The sequence below is a fragment of the Pocillopora damicornis genome, chromosome 3, assembly GCF_964200805.1.
Source record: "Pocillopora damicornis chromosome 3, jaPocDami1.2, whole genome shotgun sequence".
NCBI classification, from domain to species: Eukaryota; Metazoa; Cnidaria; class Anthozoa; order Scleractinia; family Pocilloporidae; genus Pocillopora; species Pocillopora damicornis.
Window position 1 is genome coordinate 4172605 of NC_142672.1, and position 12865 is coordinate 4185469.

General features: G+C 36.1%; 2 protein-coding genes across 8 annotated transcripts in view; one reads left to right on the top strand and one right to left on the bottom strand.

Annotated features, from left to right (window-relative positions):
- LOC149047895 (MAM and LDL-receptor class A domain-containing protein 1-like) overlaps nucleotides 1–12865 on the top strand; it is a 38988-nt gene that overhangs the window by 4246 nt on the left and 21877 nt on the right. For all 7 annotated transcript variants that reach the window (XM_089201147.1, XM_089201148.1, XM_089201149.1 and 4 more), the window contains exons 4-5: nucleotides 2636–2797; nucleotides 3434–3551. In XM_089201147.1, the coding sequence (XP_089057273.1) occupies nucleotides 2636–2797; nucleotides 3434–3551 (280 nt within the window). The remainder of the gene's footprint in view (nucleotides 1–2635; nucleotides 2798–3433; nucleotides 3552–12865) is intronic.
- Nucleotides 8700–12043, bottom strand: LOC149047896 (uncharacterized). The gene is made up of 3 exons (XM_089202262.1): nucleotides 12020–12043; nucleotides 9424–9592; nucleotides 8700–8955 (listed from the first exon to the last, which is right to left on the bottom strand). Exons 1-3 carry the CDS (start codon nucleotides 12041–12043, stop codon nucleotides 8831–8833), a joined length of 318 nt encoding a protein of 105 aa, XP_089058388.1. The 3' UTR covers nucleotides 8700–8830.

A 12865-nucleotide genomic window follows, 5' to 3' on the forward strand; every position in this document is an offset into this window, starting at 1 on the left:
TTTTTTTTTAACTATCAGTCTCTCCTGCAGAATATAACTCCAAAGATACGTTTATCAAAACCTTATTTTAGGTATTCTATATTCTTTAAGCATATTTGAAACTCTGTACGTTTTTTAATAAACGTTGGGCGTGACGAATTTGTTGTTAGGAGGTGTAAGGCTTCTCCTTTCGCGAATCCCGTATTCACCCCTTTAAGTGTATGACATGGAAAATAGTTCGTGTATTAGAAGGTCGCTGCCTCTTTGGAATGCGTTTGCATGTCAAGGGACGATTCCCCGTTAACTAACTCGCGGATTTGATATTATTCACACAGCCATCAGCTGTGTGTGAAACTGCTGCCAAATGAATAGATTCTCGGGCAAGACTGCAGTTTCGATTCTTTCTGAATGTCTTCAATTGCCTCCTAACAACGAATTTGTCACGGAGGAATAACAGGAGTCGCACAGGCCCGCAAACACTTTTTAACTTTCGAAGGAACTGCAACAGACAGTGAATTTTCATTAAATTCCTCGTTATTCACGCTATCTTGCTGCTACCAGAGATGTTCAATCGACCACGACAGGATACATGACTTATTTTTCATTTTACGACCATGATGCAACGTAATCAGAGTGCGCACACCGCCTGGGTGTGATTCGTGAATAAATCGCATCAATTAGAGCCAATTAGGTTACAGGGTCCACCAGTGATTTCAAAATGGGTGTAATAAAAGAAGAAAATAGATGGACAGGCGGGTTACCTCACCCACCTGGGGTTCCCCCACCTCCATGTAAACAGGCCCTTAGACTCCACGAAAATTAAACCTTCAGATCTTCTGTGTACATGATGGTATTTACAATTACCGCCCTGATAGTGACATGGATTTTTTTTCCAAGGTCAAATCTTTAATTTAAAAAATAGACTAATAGCACAAAAAACTGAGCGAATAAATGTTTTGAGATCGTTTGAATCAACCACACCAGAGATATTTAACTCAACTGCTTCGATGTGAAATAATTCTTTTTTCCCCAGGACCTTACAAAGCGTTTTATTCCACTAGCTACTGTTTGACAGGTGTCAACCACTCTAACCCATCCATTCTTTATTTGCTTAAGACATTTGTAGTTTTATGTTTGTTTGCAGTATCTCAAGATTTTGATGAATAAAAATTTTGCTATAAGTAAAGAATGCTCTAAAATAAAAAGAACTTCATTGAAAGTCGAACTTTCTTGACATCCTTACATGACCAAAAAATAGCTTAATAATCTTTCTGATGCCATTTTAATACCTCTTTTCCAAATAATTTTTTTTTATTTAAAGAATATAACCTTAAGCATCCAAAAGCTTAATAATTTTTTTTAATGAGATCTTTCATCGTATTCACATCCAGCTTACTAAATGATACAAATACTATCCCAGGGATTTTCCAATTTTCTCATAAACAAGAGTGGAATACACTCTTAATAACTTCAGTAGCCCGCAATTATATTTCGTAATTTATGCGATTGGGAAATATTAATTCATCAAAATCTGTAACATTCAAAGGTGACTACTGATAGCGGAGAAGACAATCCGAACGCACAATATAAATCAGGGTTTAATCAAATGAGGTACGTAATCAAAATTAAAAACGAAAATAAGGAGATCGGTGTGAAATCACGGATGAAGAGGGCGAAGTAAAGATTGAAGATAGCGTAGTTATGATTGATGGTAACGTTGTAGCTGAATTTGTGTGGTTCGAACTAAAAGAAAATGCAGCAGAAACTAAACTTAGAAAATATCCCTGAGAAATGTAATACTAATTAACAATGAAGCGATTATAAACTCAAAGCGAGAAATAAATCGATGTACGTATCAAAAGGAAAAAAAAAAAAAGAAAATATCTTGAATGTGAAATAAAAAAAACTTACTTTGGTCTAGCTCCTAATGATTGTAGATTAATCGCCGATAGCGGATCGTACGTGAATAGCAGACAAAATTGGTGGTGTCGAAAGCAACTTATAGCGATGAAATATGAAATATAACGTCTGTTACATGTGCCTAAATAATAAATAAAAAAACTTATTAAATAATAATCATTAACCAACGAAGAAATAATAGACCGGAACAAACATAACAGAAAAGTATACAAGTTACGCGTTTCGAAACTAACAAAATCAACCCTAACTTTTCAACACAAGTTGACCGTTGACTTACATCTCACATCTTTGTTCTTAATTTCGGTATCGAATCGAAATATCTCTATCTGGACCCCTCCTCCCACCCCCTTCCAACCCGAGGTTAGAAAGGCACTTGAATGAAATTAAGAGTTAAGCCTTTGGCTCCTAATCAATCTTTGTCTGCTTCTTCCTTGTCTTTTTTGTGTTTTTCAACAACAGTAGAAGTTAAGTTTGCTTTTAGCTTACTTTACAGTCCTCTCCGTACATCCCCCCCTCCCCACCCCCTACCATCTACCAAACAGAGGAAAAGTGATCAAGCGACAGTTACACGAATTCATCGGACACAAAGGATCAGGAAGTTGAAAGAAAGGGAGGCAGGGGCTATCTTGAGCCTAACTCTCCCATGATGCAACCAATGCGCGCACTTACGCTACCTTTACGAAATTTACTTTTTGGGACAAAATGTAAAATCTACCATTTTTCCCGCACTGTTCAGTTTTAGGATACACAGGTCCAGATATACTGCTTGGAGATATCATCTCAGATGCTGAAACCCTAAGGTTTATAACTCAAGATCCAAATTCCCGCAATGCCATAACTTACCCACATGGCTTGTGGCCGAGCAACACAGTCCCCTACATCATAGACAAAAGCATTGGTGAGTATTCCCAGAGCGATTACAACCCACCTCTAGAAATCGATGCAATACAAAAAGTTTGTGGTAATTACTGGATTTAAGGGTCTAAAAACACCATAATTGCTGGTGTATCCATGGGGAAGGTTTGGGGGAAGGGCGGAGATCAGACTTGTCGTTTTTCTACTCCTTATGTTACTCCAAAATCCTTGCAACGACAAGATTGCAAGTTGCTAATGGATATAAAGTGTTTAAAATTTCCTTGTCTTAGCATATTTAAACTAGAGTTTGTAAAAATATTCATGATCTGTTTTCTGTCCTGGATCCGCCACTGGAACATCTAAAAATGACATAGTTCAAAATGAAACCCAGATTAAAGGCTTTCTTGAAGAACACGATTTTAAAATCCTAAAAGCTTGATTTCGCGAAACCGGTGTAACAGTTGCTCTCAGCGTTTCGCGAACTCTAAAATGAACGGAGGTTTCGCTCATTTCAGTGTTCTCGTTTTTTCCAGTTAAGGAGTCAACGTATGTTTTACAACACCATCACACCCAACAGGAATAAAATCGGCTGGCGCAGAGAAAATTAAGACTTCTAATACTTACATCTTACCTCGTTTCTGAGTCATTTTGTATGTTTGTTTACAATTTATAAACGTAGGACAACAAGGTGTGAAAGCCATCAACGATTCCATCAAAGATTATCATAGCCAGACATGCCTGAAGTTTGTCTCCAGGACCACTCAGAAAAATTACATCAGATTTACTGTCGGTGACGGGTAAGCAGGAAATTTCCTTTTATAGCACAAGAAGTGCATACGCTTGTGCAATAGCACCATATTTATTGCGTTTAAAAGTAGATCTAAATACTTCTTATTACATAATCAGACGAGAATAACTTGAAATATACTAGAGGGGACAGCTCTAAAGGGAAATATCATGGCATTAGGGTTTTGTTACCAGGGTTATGATACGCGTTAAATATCAAACACAGCATGATATGGTGTCCCCGGGCAGTATAAATTGCTAGGCACCGATCTGTGCGCCATTGTTATGTCTGCGTTGTTAATGATTTGTACTTCAAAAAAACTATTAGACCATTAAATCTCTGATAAACTAGTTTTAAGAAGGTTACAATATTTGATTACATAAATTTAATGCATAGGCTGTGCACAAAACTTTTATATGACCATACATTTATAGCCAATACCAATCCTTACAGATCATAAAATGTCAGTATGATCAGAGGAAAAAATTATGTGCCATACATCTGCAAGAGTTCATGTAATTATTTTAATTACATGAATATTAACTGATACTAGGAATCTAAGAATATTCAAAAGAAAATAACATTTGGTTTAAAAATTAGAATTCAGCATAGGCCAGATAATCAAGATTCCCAGAAAAAGAAATGTGTACTAATGAAAAATTGAAGCAAACTTTCTTACAACACCTGCCTGTACCTGTACAGCGGGTAGTAAAGTCATTCAAAGTAGTCATAATCCTGGCTTTTATATGTTGAAAACAAACACACATGCAGATTTCCTATAAACCTGTAGTTCAAGCCTGTGATGACTTGAAATTTTGATGCACACCTCACCAGGATAACAAATAAATTTAAAGTTTCTATTTATTCAGTTTAGGTTAGTGAGGTAAAATTTAATCAAACATTCATACAACGACTGGTTCAGGAACTTGAAATTTTAATGACTAATTTTTGAGGTTAGCCTACCTGGAACAATCACCTTTGTGTACAAATTAGACCAGGGTCCAACTGTATAAAGGGCAGATAACGCTATCCCATGGATAAATTGCTATCCAGCAGATAGGTGATAGCAAAACGCATAGGGTTATCCATGGGATAGAGTTTTATCCAGTGGATAGTACTATCCAACCTCTGCGCAACCAGGGCCAGGTTTGTCCTGATAATGCACAAAAGAACTATCTGTGGTAAGAGGGCATGCTTTCCTTTCTTCATTTAACGAAATACTGAGGTTATCATCTTTCCACAAGCTCAGTGGAAAGTGAGAGTGATTGAGACTGATATTGACTATATTATTTGAATAAATATCCAGAGGAGGCCTAAATGTAAGATATGGTCTGCATAACTCTCTTATTTTTATTTTTTAACCAATAAGGCTAGGGCATTTATATTCTTGCTTTGTGCATTATGTGGACGCCAATTAGTTTAACTTTCATGGGTTAAAATAAAAACAACGTTCTCTTCATCTATGTGCCCTAAACATTATGGGAAAGGAGGCAGGTCAAAGTAAAAACATTAATTAAAAATTTAGGAGGCCCCCATTAATTTCAGTCCTAATTAAAGGAGGATTCTTGCCTTTCCAGAGTCCAGCCCTTTAAACTGGCATATGTTTTGACCAATTCTGTATATGAATGTTTAGATTGGGCATGAGCATTGATAAGAAACACCATGCTTTAATGAAAGCTTGAGAAAGAGTATTTAATGCCATCTAAATAATAATATTAAATGTTACAATGTAGTAACTTACATCGCAAAATTATATAATCACACAATTCCAAACAAAGGAAGTCAGGTTATTGACTCACCTGCTTCAACTTTGAGGGCTTATAAGGTACAGAGAAATAGATATGGTAAACAATCACCATTGTGTAGTTCCAGAAAATATCCATACCCCCACCACGGAGGGAATTGGAAATTCCAGAGGGGTGGGGGGGTCAAAGTCCCAGGAAATTCCAGAGGGGATGGGGGGTAAGAGGCGAAATTTTCGTCCAGAGGGTAGGAAGTCGATCGACTTTCTTCGTATGTCAATTGGCGCCTCTTACCTACTTTAGTGGGACGTTCTGAAGGTAAAGTTGTTAAATTACGATGCTTCTAACAGTTCTGCAGCCAAAGAAAGTTTTCTTTTATCCTTGTAGCACTTTGGAACATTTATTTATGTATTTACCAAGTGCTCAAGTTTCCAAATTAGTCACCTAATTGTTAGAATGGAGTTCACTCCTTTTTGAGGCTATCTTCAGCTCGGTCATCCTGTTACATGTGGAAACATCAAATATGACTCACTTATTCAAATAATTACCTGAATCACAATTTATAATTTTTTGAACAACCTGCTTCCTTTAATTGTGCTCCAGAAATAGTAAATGGTATTGAAGAGAAAAAACAAGGGTCCTTGAAACGTTCTATGTTAAATGAAACTTTGAATAAATGTTCATTGTGATGGCAACCAAAACATCTGTGAAGCTATTAATAAGAACAATTATTTTTCCATGTAAACAAACCATAATGAAGCATGATACAAATAAATTTAATCTCACCCAGTTTGAATGTAGCATCCAAAATCTAATCAACTTGTGAATAGGAAAAAGTTAAATGTGTTTTTACTGCTTCTGTCATTCTAAATGTTACAAATCAATCATGCCACCACTTAACCCTTTAACTCCTAAGAGTGACTAGCATCTAATTTCTCCCAACAACATCACCCCCTGAATCATACATCAAGGTCATGAGAATAAAGGCAATGATCACCAACTAAAGAAGCTCTTGATTGTTAAGCAAATTCTCCTTGTTAGCACCTTAGGAAATGTATGGAGAACTGTATGAAGAATATGTATACTGATGTAAGGGTGTAAAGGGTTAAGGGTGATTTTTTTTGATGATGTGTCCTTTTTCCTATGGACATCTAATTTTAGCATCTATCTTTGACTAGCTGCATGATTTATAAGAAGAATCAAGTCCACACTGGTAATTTGACACATTGCTGGCAAACCCTACAACTGATTAAATTTTATTTGATCAAAAACATGAAGGACAATAGAGGAAATTAGCTAGTACAATTCAAGTTTCCCTTGTCATGTTTTTTCTATCACATGGTAAAGTTTACAGTTTCCCTCATTTCACTGTCTTCTGTTCATTTGTTTGTTTTCTTTCCTAACAATCTTAACTACACTGCATTGTTGCCAACAAATGCAAGGAGTGGCGAATAAAAATGTGTCGTTATAAACCCTTTAATCCCTGAGAGAGACTGGCATCTAATTTCTCCTTTCAATATCACCACTGAATCAAACATTAAGTTATGAGAATAAAGGAAATGATAAACAACTGAAGAATCCCTTGATTGTTGAACAAATTCTCCCTGCCAGCACATAAGGAATTGTATAAAGAACAGTATGGAGTATATGCATACTGATGTTGAGGTGTAAAGGGACATCATGTAATCGGTTTTATATATGTAGGGTTTTACATGAATATGTGATTGTGTAATTAGTACCTTAAGTAAACATCAATCTATGGTCTTCTACTCTTCAGCCTTAGAAGGTGCTTTAGTACATAAAAATTGAAGTTCAGTGCCTTTAGTAGCTTTTTTAGCTACAAAGATTAACAAAGAGCAGCAGTTACCCCAAAAATTCTTTTTAGAGACACCAGTCTTCAATGGTAGGTACACACAACTGACATGTATGAGTGAAGCATGTCAAGCATTGAAGTATGGTTGTCAGTTTGCTTTTCATTACTTGCAAACAGCCTATTTCTATCATCTTTGAAACTCCTGTATTCCCACTTTCATAGAAAAGCATTTCCCATGAAAATTTAAACATTATAAAGACATAGGCTACCAGCAACAGATTTTCCCATAATAAGTGTTTCATAACATCACACTCTCATCACATTTTTTGTTACATTTGAAAGCATAAGAATATCTTAATCATTAAAATATAGTGAAATTGCTAATTTTAACCCTAAAAAGGCCCGCTAGAGACCTAGACATAATTTCTCCTGACACTATCAAAAAAGTAATGAGAGTAAAGAATGGAGGAAAACAGTTCAATCAACATGGCATCTTATCACGTGATTGCAAACCAAAAATAAACCTACAAATGTCTTCTTCATTTTTGGAGTTAAAAAGTTAAGGCAATTTGTCGGATAGATACAATCGTAACCTGTAAAATTGTACATACCTGGCAATCCTCTAAAACCGCCTAGATGAGATCCTGGTTCAGATTGCACTGTACAGGTCTTATGTAGGCGATTGGTTGTCCCAATCCCGCACAGTCGCGTTAAAAGCGTACCGTGTATCCTGAATTTGGAGGAGGAATAATGCTTAACTCAGAAAGGGCTCAGACCTCATTGAAGTATTTCAAACCCTCCACCAGCAATTAACTTAGGGTAGCTTTCTTCTTGCTTCGTCATGACATTTGTTGCGTTGGTCTTGCTGTTGAAGCAAATTTTTTTGCGGCCTTGACCAGCCTCTTACCCTTGCGAAATGGCTTTTGGAATTCCTAGGAATTCCTAGGAAAATCCTAGGAATTCCTAGGAATTTATTCCTAGGAATTCCTAGGAATAAAGGTGTGAATTTTCACGGTAAATTCGGACTGGGAATTCCTAGGAATTCCTAGGAATTCCCAACCATAACAACTCTGGTTCTAAAAACCTAGAAATTCCTAGAAATTCCCAGAAATTCCCAGAAATTCCAAGTTTATAGCCAACAGGACTTGGAATTCCTAGGAATTCCTAGGAATTCCTAGGAATTCCAACTCAGAGAACCAATGACTTTCCCTGAAAAGCTGTAAATCTAAAAAATTCCTAGGAATTTCTGGGAATTTTTGGGAATTTTTAGGAATGTTTAAGAATTACTGGGAATTTTAAGCAAAAGTTTGAGGCTAATGATATAAAATAAATACTTTAAATTAAAAAAACCCAGCTAAAATTCAAGTATTCAATGAAATTTATTTAAAAGCTTGATTAAGGCGTACATGTAAAATATTTTTGATTAATTATTAACATCAATGTGTGGTAATATTAGGATGGAATTTGATTTATTTTTCTTTTCTTGAAAACTTCATACGGATTAATCCTCAATTATAGCTATTCGTATAAAATAGTTCTAATCAATCATTAAATTTGGTTTGACACAAATTGTGAATAAAATCTGTTGATTCTTTTCCAAAAAATACAATATCCTAAGTTATATTTATATAGTTATATTCTTGGGAGTGAAGGGGCTAATTACAGACAAATAAAATTGATTTTTTTAATTAAAATCTTGTTATAACTGTAACAATAAATTAGAATGAAGTTATCCTAAACTGCAAACTTAGCTGCTGTTTGTACTGTTTGTATTTTTTTTCCTGGACTCACAATGAGTTGGCCTTGAATGAGGTTATCAACAAGAACCTTGACCATTTTGTATCTGGATTCCTTGACATCTGAATTTGAAAAAAAAAAATGTATTAAAATATGTATGTTTAAAGCTCAGACCAGACTTTTAAGATGGCTATGAGGAAAAGGGCATTCATTGGATTCTCAAATTGAGAAATCTGTGTTATATTGAGTGACTTTTATATTGGAGTTAGTACATCTCTCTCATGGATTTTACTAAAAAAGGGCTGAATACATTATTTTGTTTTTACCAAGGAGGGCTTCTTTATGTACTAAAGTTTGTTATGAATCTTGAATGTTCCCAAACGTGACTAGAGGAATCTTGAAACCTTACTGATAGGTTTATTTCATTGTAAAGCATAAGCTTAAGAAACTGCGGCATGCAAGTGACCGATTCGATTCTCAGAATTATTCTAGTTTCAGTTGCACCGAGCGTTATGTAAGCTTAATTCAACCCGCTACATCTATTCTTTTATAAGATTTTGATCACAACGAATATCGCAATTTTTACTCACCACAAACTTTCAAAATCGTAGCTTTACAGATGGCCACTCGACCCTTGTTTGTACCGGTCCATATGTCAACTGTTGTCCCTACTTTTAACTCCACGGCGCCAACGACTTTCTTCTCTTTTACAACACTCACGCTATTCTCGTTTTCCCATTGAACCACAATAAAAGCTATCTTTAGAAATGTTATATTAAGCAAAACAGTTGAGGAAAGCGATCAACCGATGAAAAGTACATTCAAAGATGAGCGCTTCTTTGTTTCCGATCACGGGCATGATCACGTGGATCTTTTAGGACTTGTCATTGGCTAGCAAAGTGAATCCGCTGGCTTGCCGATTGCAGTGTTAAGAGAAGCGCCGAACTTTATTTTGACTTCTCCGACCGGTTCTCTGCTTCTAGAAGATGGATAGCTTGGTGATATAAATAAAGATGTGAGCTCACTCTATGTAGAAATAATCGACAAGAATCGATCGTATTACAAATGCACGATTTGTGGCCGAAAGTTGTCGAGGAAACAAAGACTCGAAACTCACTTGAGTTGTGTTAATGGCAAAGGTGAGAAATAACACAAGCCAATCACAGTTTTGAATGCTACTACAAATCGTCTTTTACCCTCATATTTATAAAAGAAGGATACCACATTCGGAAGTGTAAGAGATACATAGATGATCCCAGTGTACCAGTACCTAAATCTACAGAGCTTGACCGTAGCAAGCGTTCAGCAACACGTTCCAACACCGCCATCTCGATTCCTCATTCAGTCGTTTCCACTGAACTTAAAGCAGTATTGACAACAGAGTAGAGTGCGTCTTACAAAGGAGAAACATTTGTACAAGAGACAGGAGTAGCTATATGCGATTACAGAGGTGCGTTGGAACTCTGGTCCACAAATAGTTATGCACTGCCCGAAGTATAAAACAATTTTGTTGATAGCTGACAGACAGAGAAGAACAACAAGTAAACTTAAGAGCTGTTATTACTGAAGTGTGACTAGCATTTTTCATTTTTATATAAAGAAGGACTTGTAATTTGCACCAAAAATAAAAGGATGTAATATTTTTTTGGGAGATCCAGTGATTGGGACATTTAAGAAATTAAGTTATGACAGGAAACTTGGTTGGTACTTCTCACTACTAACAAGTCTTGTTGACAAATATTTTCAGATCAGAGTTTCAAATAAAGTAAATTGAAGACGTCATATAAAAGGTGTTTTTCCTCAAAGGGTACATTGACTACCTCTGTCTTGTCTGCTTGCCAAATGTTTGCAAAGTGTGTGGATGATCCACAAGTATTGGAACTCTTACAAAAATGTTTTGTAAGAATAAAAACAGGAAAACAAATTACAGCAATTAGTCATGAAAATAGAGCAAAAAACTGAAAAAAAGCAGCAACAACAATCATGAAAAAAGAAAGATTAATTAGGTGTTGAATTTGTTGGTCTAAGGCATGAAATTTCTACTAAAAGTATTGTCAACAAAAAGTCTCTGACAGCGTTTGAGGCAACTGAGCTTGACTGTTCCAAGGTTTTCTAACAAAGGCAACCAGTAATGTAGGTTAGGGAAGTAAGATAACAATGTAATTATTGTTAATTATTGTGGAAGTTGGCAATTTCCATTTAACATAACTGACAGCTGGTTCATGAGAAAATCCATATTAATATAAAGATTTACTAAAACTTAGTTTGAGTAATAAATTTCATGATCTTTAAGTTATAAACAAGTACTTGTATGTATATCTCTTGGTAAGTTTTGTATAGCATACCTTTTATTGAGCCAAAGTTTTAAGCCTCTGAAATTACTCTTTTTCTTAAAACCTTCACATTCAAGGTATTGAGAATTTCTTAGAATTTATGTGGACCTCAGGGTATTAAAATTGCCTCAAATTCAATTCCCAGCAATTCCCAAGAGTTCCACACTTCTTAAATTATAAGTAGTTTGTAAAGCTGAGAATTCTTAGGAATTCCTAGGGATTCCAAGTCCTCACAAAACTGGAGTCTTCCTTTCCCAGAAATTCCCAGTAATTCCAAGCTTTTTAAATCAGAGTTAATTTGCATAGATGGGAATTTTTGAGAATTCCTAGGAATTCCTAGGAATTCCTAGGAATTCCCAGAAATTCCCAGAAAACTGGGAATTCAGTTTGCAAGGGTCATTTGCATAATTGGGAATTTTTGAGAATTCCTAGGAATTCCTAGGAATTCCCAGAAAACTGGGAATTCAGTTCGCAAGGTCTTACAACTGGATTTTAAATGATCTGCTACGGACTGCCATCTGCTCTTTATCTGCTAGACAAAAAAATTCGTGGGTCCATGTATCTCGTTTGAAGAACAATACTGTTGTGTTCCGTTTCCTTCTTTTATTAGCTGGAGCTGACGACGCCGACTGCTGTCTGCTGCTGCTTAAGAAACTGGTTGACCTTGCGCGAGCCGTGTACGGCTGAAATAAATTTCGAAAAATTTCCAGTACTCGTCCGTCGGTTTCCCGTCCGTTCACTGCTCTGGCTACTGGCTACTGCACCGTACCTTGGAGAACCATTCTCGGGACCCTGGGACCCTGGTGTGTTCCCTAATAAGATAGGTCGCCTTTTCTAACAATTATAAATTCACCACTCTTTCACGAAAAGCCGCCATGTTTCTAACCAAGACAGGGAGACAGAGAGGAAATATATGAATATAGTTGTAATTTTGGCGGAAAATAATTTATCTTGTCCAAAACTCGTTTCTGAGTGCCATGCCGAACTGCATGTTACCTTGACAAAACACCATAATGAAACGCACGCTATGAAAATGACAAATCGTAATAGCAAAACTGCTTTTTCCAATGTCGAAATTGAAGAATACTAAAATGCAATGGCAAAATAGCAAAATATAATACCGGAACGCCAAGGTAGAGTGACAAATCAGCACATTGCAAAAGCAAAGTAGTCAAATGTGATAGCATAATGTCATAACACAAGGACCAAATTGCATATTGAGACGTCATATCACATTGGAATAGCACAATTGCACATCTCAATGTCATGACTGAAATTGTGGATATCATAATTTAACATTTATTTTTGACGGTAATTACACCCCATACGCTTCCTACAAAATTTGATGACTAACAATTTCAGAGATTTATTCTTCATTTTCCAGCATTAGGAAAAAATTATCGTATCGCGGGCATGTTCATCTTAACCCGAGCATTAAGTACGCCTCGAGATGTTGAGCGAAGAGAAAGTGGCTCCATGTTTGTGAGAAAAACCATTTCTTCAAGTTCGAACGAATCGAGTAGAAAGCATGAAAACATAACGCTGAAATGTACCATGACCAAACAATGAAATTCACTCCTCACGCTGCAGGATTAACACCATTTTACCCGTGAGTTTGTTTACTGCTCACATTTGCGCTCGGTAATTTAATTCTCAGATGTTTGACGGGTTCTTACATGAGCATATTTTCAAAATCAAA